At 43.6% G+C, this 17,205-nt stretch overlaps 1 protein-coding gene across 1 annotated transcript; it reads left to right on the top strand.

Annotated features, from left to right (window-relative positions):
- Positions 1 to 1,916: 1,916 nt before the first annotated feature.
- On the top strand, positions 1,917 to 16,672 carry chrd (chordin; the record flags this gene model as incomplete). The annotated part of the gene is given in 20 exon segments (XM_035680633.1): positions 1,917 to 2,020; positions 2,154 to 2,280; positions 4,144 to 4,296; positions 4,489 to 4,606; positions 4,927 to 5,014; positions 6,017 to 6,158; positions 6,435 to 6,569; positions 6,846 to 6,928; positions 8,669 to 8,816; positions 10,154 to 10,260; positions 11,211 to 11,490; positions 11,643 to 11,884; positions 11,995 to 12,108; positions 13,222 to 13,413; positions 13,622 to 13,715; positions 13,890 to 13,946; positions 14,141 to 14,244; positions 14,496 to 14,759; positions 15,181 to 15,274; positions 15,706 to 16,672. Coding segments are annotated over 20 exon segments (2,711 nt in total), but the record flags the coding sequence as incomplete, so codon positions are not given.
- Positions 16,673 to 17,205: the final 533 nt, after the last annotated feature.

Genomic DNA, 17,205 nt, shown 5'->3' with positions numbered 1-17,205 from the left:
AAAATTCCCTGGCCTACAAATCTTGTTCACAACAAATGTCACATCCTCCCAATTTTATTTTATTTTTTTAATGAATGTTGTAATTTGATATCACAATTATGCCGAACTGCAGTTAGCACACCGTTACTGCTACCACTTATAGTGTAAGCATGATTTGTCTATATGTTTAGCAGATAAATTGGGAGAACTTTAAATGGTCAGATTTTTTCATGAAGTTTGGGTTGCTGTGCTGGATGCGCTTACAGGTTCTAACCTGAATTCAGCTGCCTGCTAAGCTACACCCGAAGGTTTATTGCGCCCAATATAGCCCCACAACTAGCAAACGTTTTAAAAAATATCAACACACAGCATTTCAAGCTAAGTTAAAATAACTGTCTTTATTAACTTCTCCCACTGTGAATTTCCATATTTCCTTGAACTATTCCTCAATGCCTGGGTTGCTTCAAGTGTAAACTAGCGGCAAACGTCTGACTCATAACCGCAGTGGATGCCATTTGATTCATGTGTGAAAGCCCCTACGTACAAAGCTCCTTGCGGGTTTTACAAGGTAACTACTCTGGAGTTCAAAACTGTGGGAACTCCACGCTAACCACCGCCGTGTAATTCAATGTTGGAAACTGTAATCAATCGACTTTCCATTACAAGCATTGGCTCCTCTGAGATGATTTATTTCAACAGAGACAGAAGTGGCAGGCAAAGCGAGCGCCTCACAGTTTGGCTCCCTTTAACTGGACTGGACTGCTTTAAGTGTGCAGTCACTTTAATGAAAGAATAATGTGAACCAGGTTGGTAGCAGCGAACAGGGCAGGGGAAGAAGTTGGTGTGTGTGTGTGTGTAGTCAGACAAGGGTTCTCATCACAGACATAGCTTACAGGCATTATCCTCCCAACCAAAAATCACTGTAATATTCCTGTAGTAACAGAGCGTGGCTAACTCTCAATTATGATTGTAGTATAGTAATAATAAGGCTAAAGGCTATTTTTATCTCCTGTAACATCAATACAGCGCAGTCACTATATATTAGAACAGTGGTGTGTCTTTTTTTTTTTTTTTCATAGTTGTGGCTTCACTCCAGCACACTGGATTTCAAGTGAAACAATGACTATAATGTGGTGTTTTTCCAGCTTTGAGAATATTCACATGCACACTGGGGAAGGAACTGTAGCCCTTTTTCTACATGGTTCGTCTGATGTAAACACAGAGTCAGCACTGTGGCCTCATTTCAGATCTGATCTGCTGAAGTACAGAGCCGAAACAAAGCTATCCTACTACCTGAGTTTACTGTAAACTGGATGCACTTTATAGTATTCCCTACCTCCTATTGCTCACTCTCATATCATGTTATGATTTACAGTATGATTTCAAAATGGCCTCATAAAGTCCCTTTCAAAAAAAAAGGTTTGGCCAACATTATGTATATTTCTGGGAATCTCTGATAATCTTCTCAGTGGAAATTTGAACGTCTCCCATGCCTGCTCAGTGCTCATGGATCATTAAGATGAGACAGGATGCAAGGTTGAGTCCCAGAACTCACGAGGCATTCAGGGAGTTTCAGTTGCCTCCAAACATGCCCGGGCAGTGAGCTATGTGAGATTTATTTGTTGTTAAATCTGAAAATAGGTACAGTTGGTCACCCTGCATGTCTGACATTTAATGAAAGCCTCACAGCTTCTCTTTGTGAACTTTATGTAAGTCATATCTTGAAATGCCCCATCTTAATTCTTCTGTGCTCCCCATAATTCTCTTTCCCACAGTTAAAGGAACAATTAAGGACAAACCTCATATACAATCATATCAGTTCACCTAGTGTCTAATCCAGACTTCCTCTGGTCTGGAAAGAGCCAAACAATTGTGATCACTGGCCGATGTTTGACCCCGAAGACAGTCGTGTATAACCCGCAGTGTTTGTGTTACAGGATGCTCATTCGGAGGCCGATTCTATTCTCTGGAGGACACATGGCACCCAGACCTGGGGGAGCCCTTCGGTGTCATGCACTGCGTCCAGTGCTACTGCGAACCTGTAAGTTGGTCTCACTGTGACTTCTAACTCCAGATGAATTTGTAATCAGCTGTTGTCCGAATTCTTTACCGTGTGTTTTCAGATGAGATTTGACAGGCGACTGATGTGTCTGTTTCTCTGTGGTTTTTGGCAGCAAAAGAGCCGTCGTGGCAAGGTGTTTGGGAAAGTAAACTGCAGGAACATCAAGCAGGATTGTCCGGAGCTGGACTGCGATGATCCCGTCCTGCTCCCAGGCCACTGCTGTAAAAGCTGTCCCAAAGGTAATCATCTGCTGACCCAATCTCCCCACCTGCTGCTCTAAGTTTTACAGACCTGAAGCTTTTAACTGGTGATCCAAATAGCTGTCCAAAATGCATGAAATAGTCAGCTGAGAAAACAAGCAAGCACAGCTTAAACTGCTGAAAAAAGTGTATGGGAAAAAGCAGAAATGAATCGCTCTCAGTTGTTCCCCTCAACGGTTTCTTTTCCACAGTTTTTGTTTATTCTTTGTATGATTCATATCTATCTTTCTTCTTCTCTTCCCTCTCTCCTTCTCTCCATCTTTCTCTGTTGCACTCCCAGTTTTTTTTGGTGCTTTTTTTCCTCCCTTTCACCCCGGGTCAACTAGTTAGTCTTCAGAACAGCTGCTAGATGCAATGCACAGGTCAATTGATTTTCCATTCAGCCGCATCCAATGGACATTTTCTCTAACCAGCCACAGCTGAAAGTACCACCCATCAATTTGGCCTCATTCACACATTGCCACTTACCTTGTCTACACAGTGCTGCACACACAATTCCACCTTATTAGAGAATTAGAGCTCCCCTGCACATGCTCACCCACTCTCACACACAGGGTGGGTCTTCATGCTGCGCTGTTACTCAGCAGATTGGGTGTTTTTCTACACTATGTGTCTGGTAATGGAATGGAAAGTAAAGGTAAAGCACTGTGTGGACACTGTGCTGTGTGTGTGTGTTGTGGTCAAGTTTTAAGGAAAAAGGTTGAGTGTGTTTGTCTTAGCTTTGGCACCAGAGCAGCTAGTATATTTGTGTAAGTGATGGAAAATAGTGTGTGTGTTTGTGTGTTTATATATATGTGTGTGTGTGTTTGCAATGTGGTGCACCTGAGGATACAGTATAAGTGGGGAGAAGTGAGAGTGACACTACCAAGAAGCCCTTGAGCGTGCCCAGTGGAGCACAGGAGTGAGGGAGTGAGAGAAAAATGATGGGATTTGTGGGTGGTGTGTGTGTGTGTGTGTGAATTAGACACCTAGAAAGAAAGCAGACAGTCCAGCCGATCTCCTCCAGAAACTGCCGTGAAGTAATAAAGTTTAGGTGACTACGGGCCAGTGTGTGGTTTTCTTTTTCAAGATCATGTCAGTGGGGTTGTATTTGGCTGAGTGAGCACCGCTGCATGTGTCACTGCGTGTGAAGAGAACTGAGGGCTACACATTACATCAAGACGCACAGCAGTTTGTGTGGAACAGCGGGTCATTGTTGGGATCGCATGCCAGTGTCACTCCCAATTCTCCTTAAGCTCTTCAGCTGCAAGGGACTACCCTGGTTAGTTACCCCTGGCCGAGAGAGAGAGAGAGAGAGAGAGAGAGAGGAAGTGAGGAAGACAGAGAGAATGTGCTGGATTGAAATTGGTGCAGACGTCCTCCAAATCGCTCTTTCTTCCCCTTCTGTAATTTCTACCTCTCTTGCTCGATCTGGGTTCGTCACAGTTTCTCCCCAAAGTCCACGTTTCACACTCTTCATCCTCATCCTCCATACACAAGACACAATTAAGTGAAAAAGGCAGGAGCACAGACAATGTTTTAGTCTCATCTGTGCACCAGACTTTGAGAACGATGTAGCAGAATTAAATGTTTGCTTCCACTTGGTTTTTCTTGTCAGTTAATGAAACAGTTTCAAAGACACACACTACTACTATTGCTAATAGTCTTCCTATCAGCAAATATAAAGATAATAAAATATATTCCTGTGTGCAAAATTTGATCACATTAAAATGAAAACATAAAACTCTTTAACTCTACAGTATATAAGTCTGACTATAATACTTTTTTCACTTGTAATTATATGCCGTCCTGTAGGTAGTCAGCAAGTATCTCTCTTTTAACAGTTTTTCTTCCATTCTGCAGGTGTTGATGACAAGAAACAGACAGACTCTGTGCTGGACAGCTTTGAGTATTTCCACGAGAAAAGCAGAGAGAAGGAGGATGACCTCCACAAATCTTACAACGACAGATCCTACCTGAGCTCGGAGGAGGTGGGCCCTGGGGAGAGCCGCACTGGTGAGCAGGAGCACCCGTAGACAGATGGACAGACCACCAACACTCTTGCATTAAAACACAGTCAGAGCAGCAAAAACAGATTTAAATAAATAGTAAAACGTTAAAAATGTAGTTCAAACATGCACACACACAAACACGTAGAATAATGGCATATGTTAGTAAGCATCTATCTAACACTCTCTCCGTCTGCAGACTTTGTAGCAGTGTTGACAGGAGTGACGGACTCATGGCTGCCCAGCTCCAGTGGCGTTGCCAGAGCTCGCTTCTCTCTGACCAGAACCAGCTTGGCCTTCTCCATCACATACCAGAGGTAAGACACATAGTGTGTCTCAGCTGAAACGTCTACTTCCTTTCTTGTTGCTTCAATCCCTGAAAGTGGTCTCTCTTCTTTTTCCAATGAACCTCAGCATCATCACTGCTTATCCTTCCCAGCTCTTCTCCAAAATCTCCCAAACATACTTGAAGTGTTTAGAGTAGAAAGTATAAAAGACGTCACAACCTGTCTGTTTCAACTATAATCTTGTTGCAGCAATCAGCATTAAAAAGTAGCAAAACTGAAAACACAGGATGATGTCCTTGTATATTCAATTCTTTGTTCCTTCATTTCTATTGTCTTCTCTTACTTTTCAGAATGGACCGCCCCAGTAAAATAATCTTCCTGGATTCAGATGGGACCACTGCTTTTGAGTACAGGGTCCCCAAAGGACAGTCTGACATGGTAAGACACCACATAGATATAAGATCATCTCCTCTTGCTTCAGTCAGTGGTGTTTTGTGCAAACGCTCCCAGTCCATGACTCTATTCTCAAACTTTTTCTCCCATAACTCACTTTGCAATAATAAACAATAAACACACTCACAGACACACACATACATACACAGTGACACTTCCTTTCTGCTTCACTGCCTCTTTCTAAACTCAGCCTGATTGCAGTAAACATCAACACACACTCACTCAAAAGGTAATACCAGGGGGAAACCATCATCAGGTCAGAGGTGTACAAGACGTTTTGTACAAGAGTTTAGTAAAAGTCCAATATTATCCTGATAAATCAGTAAACTGAGATGTTGCTGTAACAGTAGTACACATGCATGCATGTCCACACGCTCCCTAAGGTCTGGCTCAATAACTACACATCATTTCCTGCCAAGATACACACATCCCCTCATTCCATTTCATGGCCCGAACACTCTGTTCAGCGAGGCAGGAGCCCCCTAAATACAGTCCCAGAAATTGGCCTATTATTATTTTTAGATAAATGTCAGTGTCAAGCACCAGAGGACCTTAGAGAAAACACTCCAACGCAAAAAAAAGGAAGGGGGGGGGGCAGTTTGCCGTAACAAAACTTTTGGAAGGAGAATTTTTCACATGTTACATCACTGCTTAGCAGGGGGACAGAGAGTATCGCTAATTAAAACGGAGATTACCCCTGAACTGAAAGTTATGAGGTGCCGGCACACTGCCACATTTCTTCCCTCCGCTCTCAGGGAGAAGTAGTGGTTTTATGTTGAAGGTTTGCAGCCTGGGGCTGAGAGTACAATCACGTGGTTTGATGTATTCAGCAGATGTGCATGTGTTGTCTGTTTGGACGTCTGTTTGTCTGTATGCCTTTTTCATAAGTGAGACGCACAAAAACATTTGGAGATTGTCGCTGGTTTGATATCTATGTACAGTTCCAGCTGCGACAGTACTGTGGCTTACCGGCTTGTGTTTGTGCAGATCTGTGGAGTGTGGAAGAACCTGGCTAAGCCTCTAATGCGGCAGCTGCAGTCTGAGCAGATGCGCATCAGCATGAGCGCTTCCACGAGCAGACGAGAAGAAGTGGAGGGGAAGATCATCAAACACAGGGCGCTGTTTGCTGGTATGTGTGCATGTGGGATATTATAGCATTCTGATGGTTCAGTATTTGTTTGTAGTGTTCCTTTAGACATGTGTATGCCTTTGTCTTTGTGTTATAGTACACAGTAAACTCTAATATTTACAAAGCAGTGGAATTGTATACGTTCTCTTGTAATCTTAAAAAGCCTTGCGTGGATTAATGCAGCTACAAAGAGTGGGTTTTGTTTACAGAGAAGTATTTGTGTAGAAGTCCTGGAAGAGAATGCAGATACTCAATATGGTAATGTCTTGTGTACAGAGACATTCAGTTCAACGCTGACATCGGAGGAGGATTCAGGCATGGGAGGCATCGCCATGTTGACGCTGAGTGACACAGAGAACAACCTCCACTTCATCCTCATCCTTCAAGGCCTCATCAAACACAAAGACAAAGGTGAGAGGCAAGAAAAAGAAAGGAAGAGCAGAAGGGTCAGATGTAGAGAAAACACTCCCACATGCAAGGGCTATTATGGTGCCCTTCAAAAAACATGTGATTGCCAAGTCCTTCACTGAAACCAGTGGTTAAACAAAACCACACTGGGACAAGAATCCTCTTTTAGTCTCTGTTTCTGTTTTACCCATTTCATCTCAGTGCTAATACCTTCCCAAATCTGTGGGGCCGCTGTTTATGACAGACATTAATAGGAAAACTGTCACTCTCTCTCCTCAGAACCCCTTTTGATGCCCATCCGAGTCCATCTTGTGTACCGCCAACACATCTTGAGAGAGATCCGAGCCAACATCACCTCTCATGTGAGTAATAAGATGCATTAACCTTGGTCCTATGGTTTAGCTTGATAGCTTAGCAATATTCTGTACCAAATAGTTTTACTTTCACGTTGAAAAATAGAAATATTTAGTGTTTCTTGCATTTTTCAATATTCAGTATGAAACAAGAGGGAGGTTTTAGGGCAGAGTGTTACATCTGGGTCAGACACTGAATTAAGGGGTGACTGGAGGAGCAGCAGTGTTGTCGGTTAGGAACATATGACACAGCAACACACTCACACTCCTGGTGTCCCCCCCCCACCCTCTTGGAGACGGATGTGGTCTGGTCACCACATCCTAACGCTGTTGTTGCCCCCGCTCTGATCACAGCTAACTACCCTGAGACATGACAAGAAAAATGGATGGAGAGGAAGAGTTAGGCCAAAACAAGAGAGGAGAGAAAGTGTGTGCGAAAGGAGCTCTTGCAGCAGACAGATGTGAGCAAGGGACGAGAGACACGGGGGAAAGAGGGGAGGGACGGGGGAGGTAGAGAGGATGGACTGCGTACACACTCCTCACACATGTCAGTGGTTAGTGGTCTGTGGGCTGAGATAGATGGAGGGAGGAAGAGGAGTGATGAAAGGCGGGTCTGTTTTGAATTCTGCCAGGAATTGCGTGAAAGGCCAATGCGCCTCTTTCGAGCCTAGTGGTGAGAGAGACCGTCCGTGAAAAATATGTGAAAAGTTCGAACTCAGCAACTGCCACATGACCCCCCAAAGTGTCCTCGAGCTACATGCTGAAACCCAAACCGCTGACTCATTTTAAGTCTTGCTGAGTAACAGAGGCGTATAAACAACACAATGTACGTGTTTTTTAGCCAAATGGGTTACTTGCCTATTTTTATTCCTATAAACACACACGAGCAAACTGATCAGATTTTTAAATAAGTGAAGTCATTCTTTATTGGCCCAGTAATCCTGACAGTGTTATTGCTCTGCCTGATTTACACAAGACCCCAATATATCCCATTGCACCTTACTTCCCTCTCATTATTCTACCCATTCAATTTCCCCAACATAAGTCACCTTCCCTCTGTCCAGCCTTTCTCCGTTCCCACTCTGTTTTGGCTCCTCTCTGCGTGGATTTATGGTACATGTATATTTATATTGAACTGAGGCCCCGGGGTCATAAAAGTAACATTTCTTCAACACGCTCGTACATCTGTCCTATTAATCCCACATTTCTCAACGACCTGACCAAGTCCCCCGCCTCCTCGGAGTCCAGTTTGGCCTGCTTGAGATTAAACTTTACTCAATATGAAACGTGTTAAGGCAATGCAAGACATATTTTTGCCCAGGGTTTAAGTGTGCGCTTGTGAGCGGGCTGATTTAAAATCATGTGTTTTTCAGTAACACAACCGTTTGTGTCCTTAATGGCTTCTGACTTTGTGGTGCCTTTGTGATTGCTGAATTAATGTTACCTGGAGGAGAGTTTACTCTCTCTACTGGATCTGTTTTGCTCTCTGTCCACATCTTATCTTTGTTAACCATAAACAGCACGGATCATGTTCATTTTAGTTGGAAATATGTCACCAGTCTGTCTTTTGCCTCAATAAGTTGGGATTGTCAGTGTTGTACTATCATGTCAACAACATCTTAATTGCATAATATGACATTTTTATATCTGGTATTGAGAAGGCATTTGTTTACAATGGAATATGGTTTTATATTTCTCAGCATTTTGACCCACAGCTTATCCTCAAGCTGACTGTTTCACTCTGTGCAGGATCCTGACTTTGCGGAGGTGCTGACAGACCTGAACAGCCGCGAACTGTTTTGGTTATCTCATGGTCAGCTGGAGATCGCCGTGGTGACCGAGGGTCAGGATCCCCGACAAATCTCCGGCTTCATCACCGGGAGGAAATCTTGTGACAGTAAGTGTTCCCCTGCAATCAAACGCCTTTGTGCAGGTGACATGAAAACATCTTCATGTCCCTCTTCACACTATCCCAGAGAGGTTAAACAGTGTAGAGGCAACAAACACAGGGGCTGCGAGGAATGTGCGCTGTAGTTGGTTTGTGCTCGTCCATCTGTGGCTGTTTTTGTCATTCTCCTCTATAAATACTTGTCTTTCTTTCTGTCTCTATCCTTTCAAGTCTTATCGCTGGGGAAAACCATGTTTATAGACCTTCTGTTGCACTTGGTGGCCCACCAAGACTGTGTACGCATGTCTGTCGGTGTGTGTGTGTGTGAGGGACAGACGAAGGTCTTAGGAATGTTGCGGACAACCCAATTGTCTGAAAGCGTTAAAGCATGCACACATGGTCTTTTCATGGGACGCATACTTGAACATGATCATGGAACATCAAGGTGTTCGGCACTTTGAAACACTTTGAGACGCTTTGTCTAACATACACAAATACATGCACTCAAACAGACACAAATATGCATGGAGAGGTTTTTTTATGTCCAAGTTTCACACACCAATACACGGTGGTGCTGCCAAGGTCACAGTCTGCTGGACCTGACTCTCCATGCTGGTGTTCCAGTGCTGTGATTAACAGCTTGACGTTATGTGTGAAGAATTCAAACCCAACTCACTCCTTCCCCTCTCTGCCTCTCTTTTCTCCCCCTCCTCTTTCCCGCTCATGTCTCGATCCCGTCATTCCTCCTCTCTGGGTTTTTGTCTGTCTCCATGTCATTTTCAAAAATGTTGCTCTGCACTTTTCTCGTCAGTCTCAGTTACTCATTCCCTCCTGTCCTCTCAAGCTCAATCTTTCTAAGCCTTCTGCATTCAACAAGGGTTACCTCATTCTAAGGCTTAACCTTGGGTGGGTTTTTTTGTGTGCAAGTGTGTGTGTGTGTGTGTGTGTGTGCCAGACCATGCAACAACATGTATGCTTTTGGTCCAAGGTCCAGCACACAATTACACGAGCAGACACACCTCCTGATTAGCAGTTCAATTGAGTCTGTCCCCTCAGTGACTCTGTCTTGGTGAAGGAATGACATTATGGGTATTTTTCTTCTATATGTGTGTGGCTGCAGAACGTGAGGGAATGTTATACACCCCCCACCCCCCTTCCCTCCTTCATCCAACCAGCAAATTTGAACATGACAGAAGTCATTGCCTCATCTTGCATGCTGTCAGGCTTCACTATGGTTTAAGGGAGGGAAACTCCGAGGGGAAAAGTGATGCTTTTAGATAAGTAATTGGAGCAGGAATGTGCTCTAAAGTGGATTTCTGATATTAATCTGTCTTTGTCTGGCACAGCTATTCAAAGTGTGATGTCCAGCGGTGATGCCTTGACCCCGGGGAAGACAGGAGGCGTGGGATCTGCTATCTTCAACCTTCATGATAACGGCACGCTGGACTACCAGGTATGGATTTGTCCACTACGAGACACATAGTTGTTTGACTTTTTATGATTGCACACAACTTGGGGATGTATTACATGACACAATTTCAGCATTAACCAACTGAACAAAATGAATATTTTTTTCTTATATCTTGTTGGAACAGTGATTATAGTAACACACTGTACTGTACTTTAGCGGGGGTGCAAAGGCTCAACTTACCCTGCTATTGTAACATGTTGATTTCTGTTTTGAGGTGTACCTGTTGAAATGTTTCTGATGGTGTAAACTGGACCAGAAAGGAAAAAAATAATTGACCCACTAGCCAATCTTCCATCCAAAAAGCAGACTGTCACCAGTCTTAATCAAAATAAGTTTTATGGACTCTCCTCCATAAAGGAATGGGATTAAACCGACTAAACAATAATAAACCAAGCCAGAACACATTAAATTCTTTATTAGTACACTTTTCCCTTTTCATTGGCATCAAATCAGGCTGACCTCAGAACACACCGAACCAAAAATAAAGATCCCCTCTAGAAATGTTTTGAGACATATAAAAATACTCTGGTTTGAATAATAATTTGTGTCTGATATGATTTTTCCACAAAAATATTATAGTACCCAGTTAAAAAATACAGAATTTATGAATAAGCAAATACATTTGTAAATAATTACAGGTTTTACTTCTGGTCAGTCTTGCTTCACTGAAAAGTCCATTTTCAGTATGTGACCTGGAGTTTCAAGTTTTCAGTTGCCTAACTAGTTGTGAGGTCACGAAATCCTGCTGGTACGCTCTGTCAGACTCAGATTTACGGTGAGCTCAGAAAAACATTCCCCCTTCAGCAGATGAACGTGAAAACAGCCTGCACATACATCATTCTGCACAGGGAAGCTCAAACATCCAAGTGAAGTAACAATAAGCAAAACACATTTTGGAGTTTAACCACTTCTCCCTCATCCCCTTCCTCCAGGTTCAGGTCGCAGGTCTCACCAGTGATTTTCTTGGCCTCACTATCGAGTTGAAACCGCGGCGGCGAAACAAACGCTCTGTGCTGTATGACCTGACGCCGGAGTATAACAAGGCCACGGGCAAGGCGCAGGGCAGCTGGAGTCGCCTGGAGGCTCGACATATCCACATGCTGCTGCAGAACGAACTGTTCATCAACGTGGCCACGGCACACAGCCAGGAGGGGGAGCTGAGGGGGCAGATTAAGGCCCTGCTCTACAACGGCCTGGAAGCACCCAGATATGGTACGAATCAATTGATGCAGGGGTGGGAGACGGGCAGGGTTGGCAGTGTTGGAAGAGAGGTCATAAAAATAACAGCATACATGCAAATACATTGAATTACTTTCTAAATGTCCTGGATGCACACTTTATTAAACCATTTTTCCTTCTTTCAGACTTGCCCACTCCTCTGGCCGGAAGCTTTGTGTCTCCACCAGTAAGAACTGGTGCCTCTGGCCATGCCTGGGTGTCAGTGGACAAACAGTGTCACCTGCATTATGAGATCGTTGTTGCGGGCCTCAGCAAGGCCGACGACCTCACTGTGAACGCCCACCTCCACGGACTGGCTGAGATTGGAGAAATAGACGACAGCAGCACGAGTCACAAGAGGCTGCTGACCGGCTTCTACGGCTCACAGGTACATCAGTGTACACACGCACACACACACACACACATGCAAATGGCTGCAAATACATAGATACACACTTGTACAAAAACACACTCAAACACACTCTCCTTATCCTCCAGGCTCAGGGAGTGTTAAAGGACATCAGTGCTGAATTACTGCAACACCTGGACCAAGGAACAGCCTTCATCCAGGTCAGCACCAAGATGAACCCCCGAGGAGAAATACGAGGGCGGGTATGTAAAAGTAGCTACAACTTCTGTAAATATGTTGGACTTCAAAGCTCTAAGTTCATTTGCCTGACAAGTATTTAAAAGAACTGAGTTTTGTCAGAAAATGATAAACATTAGCAGCTTAAATACAGGGAACTGGGAATGGAATGTAAAAACCATATATTCATCCACAGCACCAACTTTGGACAAGTGTGACAAAACCATTTTACAGCTCCAGCACAAAGACCGATCTGTTTTACTATTACAAGACAACCATAACACAATAAAATGCTAACAGTGCAAAGAAGCCCACCCATACAACAAGGCCCAACATAGAGGCATTAGATCAGTTTCTGCACAAACTTTGGCTACTGAAAATCAATTCATGATCATCTGGAAACAATTATAGCTATATAGGAAGGTTAAAATGTGGCTCCAGTCAAAAAGTAATTCTAAAAAGATTGGACCATGTCAAAATAATCCCTTTGTATTCATTCAATATTTTTTATTATATTAGAAGTTAATATAACTTAGCTTTTGCAACATCCTCAAAATAAACTCACAGCATTTACAAACAGAAAAGAGAAAGTAGTAGAGTGTTTGGGGCCTCATTTAACCATCTGAGTGGTTATGTGTCTGTGTGATTGCTCACTTAGCGCTCACTAGCCCACACAAACACACACTTTGACTGGCAGGTGCTGTCTGCCCGGGGAGACTTTGTTGAAAAGTAAAAGTTTTATTGCGGCTCAGAAACACGCACAGATGCGCAGTTGCCCACAAACCTATTAACAGCTTTGCAGGTGTAGTGGTTGATGAGTTCTTTTAGGCTGCCAGATACCAACAAAGAAAGGAATGACACACACACACACACACACACAGAGTCCAGCTGCTTTAATAGCAAACAGGTCCACACATAAACAGCCATCTGCTTGGGAGCGCAGAAACACTCCATTTAGGAACAATTAACAAGTCAGCATGACATCAGCCTTGAGTCAGGTGTTCTCTCTCTTATGTCCTAACCACGCTTCACCCACTCCGACATCTACCTCCTCTATGCTGTATTCTTGTGTTTCTTTCATGCCACTTAACCTCCATCTATCCCTTCTTTTCATTTCCCCACACATTTCCTCTCTCCAGGTCCATGTGCCCAACAACTGTGAGCTGGGGACCAGGGTGGACGCCGAGGAAGCTGAGTTTGACGACCTCTTTGTGAAGGACCCCGAGGAGCTGAAGAAAGACCCCCATACCTGCTTCTTTGAGAACCAGCACCACGCTCATGGCTCCCGCTGGACTCCCAACTACGACAAGTGTTTCTCCTGCAGCTGCCAGGTAAAGACAGCAATTAAACATGTCTGTTGAAAGGGTCTTTGATGGTTTCAGCACTGAGGAGGCACGTGGCTGAAATGTTGAAGCATTTTGGAGAGAAGCTGGGTAATGCATTTGTTTGGGGAAGCACCTGTAAGCACTGAATGCTGTATGTCATCTTGTGTCGCGAATAAAACTCACTGTTTGTCGTCTTTCTGCATTTTTTCTGTAGAAGCGAACTGTGATCTGTGATCCGGTCATCTGTCCGGTGTTGACCTGCTCCCGAACCATTCAGCCCGAGGGCAAGTGCTGCCCCGCCTGTGATGGTGAGATAGACACATTTTGGTTATACATTAGATATACACGTCTGCTATATCATGTTTTACAGCAGTTATGCTGCTGTGAGTCGATTTTATTTTTTGGGTGAGTTCCCAAAGTGCCAATCATAAATTTGAAAACTAATTCTGTTTTTATGTCTCCATTTCCTTTTTCCTGTCCAGAGAGGAAGGAGCCCAAGGACATGAAAGCTCCAGAGAGAGTGGATGAACATCCTGAGGGTAGGCACTCTCTCCCCTGTCTCTGGCTTGGCTTCCCAAGCGCCTTCTCTTGTATTGTGTCTTTTCTTTTTTACATGTCGCTATACTGTATTTCTTTGATTGAATTTCCACCAGTTCCACGGTGAAAAGTTAGCTCTGAGTCATTCAGCCATTTTCTGACTGTAACCTTGTTATTCCTCTCGTCTTTCTCTCAGGTTGTTACTTTGAGGGAGACCAGAAGATGCATGCCCCAGGAACCACATGGCATCCCTTTGTACCTCCCTTTGGCTACATTAAATGTGCTGTCTGCACTTGCAAGGTAAATATACATCAATAAACCCACTCACATCTGGCTGGATTTACTTTCCCAAAAGCCCTTAATGGATCATTTATCTTGTATTAGACTCCAAAAAAACTGAGGCATGAATACATTTCTCATCAGTTTAACCTTGTGGAATGTTGAGACTTTTCAACTATTTATGTGGAAAAAAGCAATAAGTCAGCTGCATTTTGTGCTTGGAAAAAAAGGATTACTGCTAACCTGCTGCTAATGCTACATTACCTCCACAGGGATCTTCAGGGGAAGTGCACTGTGAGAAGGTGACGTGTCCGCTGTTGACCTGCAGTCATCCCGTAAGGCGTAATCCCTCCGACTGCTGTAAGGAGTGTCCAGAGGAGGAGAGGACTCCTGCAGGCCTGGAGCACAGCGACATGATGCAAGCAGATGGCCCGAGGCACTGCAAATTTGGCAAGAACTATTACCAGAACAGTGACAACTGGCATCCCTGGGTGCCGCTAGTGGGGGAGATGAAATGCATCAACTGCTGGTGTGATGTAAGTGTGGTGGCTGCCAAGAAATATGACCCAAGTGCAAATATTGTCACTTTGCTGAAATCTCACTGACTCATTAAAAACTGACTGAAATACAATATTTTCATTAAAGTACTAAAATGATAAATCACAGTTCACTGAGAGTTCAAACTGCATTCTTTTAACACTGATAATGACGATCTAACGCCAGTACGTCAGCAGTTGGACTCTTACATTTAAAGCTGCACTAATCAATATGTGTATATGATCGATGGGCCAATTAACTGTGTCTAATGTGAAAGGGGTCTCAGAGAATGATCACCCTGCCCTGCAGTTCCCCTCAGTGGTTTTGGTGATTTGGCATCTTTCAGTGTCAGTACCCCCTTGTGCCTCTACAGTTGCATCTTTTCACCAAACATCCTTCTTCCTCTCTTGTTTTCCACAGCATGGTGTGACCAAGTGTCAGAGGAAACAATGTCCGGTGCTGACCTGCACCAACATCAACCGCAGAGAGGGCGCTTGCTGCCCTGAATGTCTCGGTGAGCAATGAGCGCACACACACACACACACATATATATATATATACAAACACCAGAAGGGGCCAGACTGATAAATCTGAACTTTTTATAAGGCAGCATACTTTACCTCAGATATGATGGAGGTCTCTGTCTGGCCAGAAACATTCCATGACAACACTTCAAATATGCAGTGAAATATAACTCATGTATACAGTCATTAGAACAGTTAGCTAACCTGGTTAAAAGTGCATGTGTTTGACTTTCAGTTGAGTTTTTCTACCTTGGCTGCTTCATTTTTCCCCACTCTGACCTGAACAAAAAATCTTATTTGGTTTATATATATATAGTATTTATTAGATATAGGCACAGGTCAAACCTCAAGCCACATCACTTAAAGGTAGTACAAAGATCCTACTGCTGGGGTTCTCAATCGATGTTTCTGTTCTCCACAGACTCTTTAGAGGAAGACGACCTGATGATGAAAGCTCCAGACAAAAGGCGAACCTTTAGACACTGATCTGTGGGCAGCCACACAAACAACACAGAACCCTCCTCTACCCATTACCCCGTACCTGATGGACCCAAACCCAGAGCTGCACACTGGGTCCCCCCCACCTACCCTCCCTCCTCACCTCACACCCACCCTGTTGTCAGCTTCAGGATTGTAATGAACAGAGAAGAGCAGAGACGGAGGAATCATAAAAACGGAAATTTTCCAAAGACTCGATTAGTGAAGGGATGAAGCTAAGAAGAGGACCAACCAGACTTTACAAACCTGCTGCCTTCCGCTTCCTGCCTTTCATTTTTGCTGGAATTTTCTCTTTTTTTTCTTCAAAAACACTACAGTCTACTGTATGAATATAACACAGCTGTTCAGTGGGAATCTTTCTCTCAGTCAGTTGGTCCGGCTTTGTTTGGTAAGATCGTGCAAGTTGTGTTTCGTTGACAGAGCTTCTTTTTGAAGCACAGCCACAGCTACTGTAGCTCTCAGCACTCTCACTGGATAGAGAGGAAAGTGTTGCTTAAACCTGTGTGAATGTGTATGTGTGTGAATGTGATTGTGTGGGGTTTTTTTGCCAGTAAAGAATATGATTAATCAGCAATACAGAAACACAACAAGACTGGGTTCAGAAACTGTAAAACAAGAACAAAAAAAGGGTGTTGTTTGCCATCTCTTCATTGGGAGAGAGGCTTGAAAATGCTGTTGTTATTTCAGTGTCATACTTAAACACGAGCTTTGCCTTCACCTCCTGTTGATCTCATTGCTTCTCTGCTTCGGTTGTTCCTATTTCTGTTTCGAATTAAGTAATATTTTATGGATTTTTCTATCATTGTTGTTTATGAATATGAAGCTGGTTTGTATTTTGTATTTATTGAATGGTGTGGAGACAAAATAAAAAAAGATGTTTGTTGGTAGAAGCGGGAATGCCTGTGGGTTTGTTTTTGGACGCTGACGCTAACCAGCTTCGCCTAACGAGCCCTCCCTCGCTCCCTCTTTGCATTTATATCTTCCATTTTCATCTACAGTCCTTGAGATTTCACTTTTCCACGTTGTTGCTTTCTTGCTCTCCCTTCCCCTCGCTGTTCCTCCGTCCTCACAGTGTTCCACATATGGAGCTGTGATTACAGAGCGATGACAAGTCAGACTGACCCAACTTAATCCTTCGCCTTTGCTTTCTCTTTCTCCATTGTTCTGTTTCTGCCTCTTTACACTCTTCATCGAAGATTCCCTTCATCGTCTCTCGCACTTTTTTCCTCTCATCTTTCTCCTCTGTCACTTTTTTCCCCCGTTGTCTTTCTCTTCATTCAATTTCCTGTTGTCTTTTCCCTATGTCTTCTCTCCTTTTCCACCATATACCCTTTCTTTCTTTTCCATTCCATTTCTTTCCTATCCTTCATTTCCTTACCTTTGCTTTCTGTGTCCTTCCTTTTCTATCTTTTCCTTATATTTC

This window comes from Morone saxatilis, unplaced genomic scaffold, assembly GCF_004916995.1.
Source record: "Morone saxatilis isolate NCDOM2014 unplaced genomic scaffold, NCSU_SB_2.0 Contig8, whole genome shotgun sequence".
NCBI classification, from domain to species: domain Eukaryota; kingdom Metazoa; phylum Chordata; class Actinopteri; family Moronidae; genus Morone; species Morone saxatilis.
The sequence above is the reverse complement of the archived record's forward strand: the minus strand, read 5'-3'. Positions and strand labels throughout refer to the sequence as shown.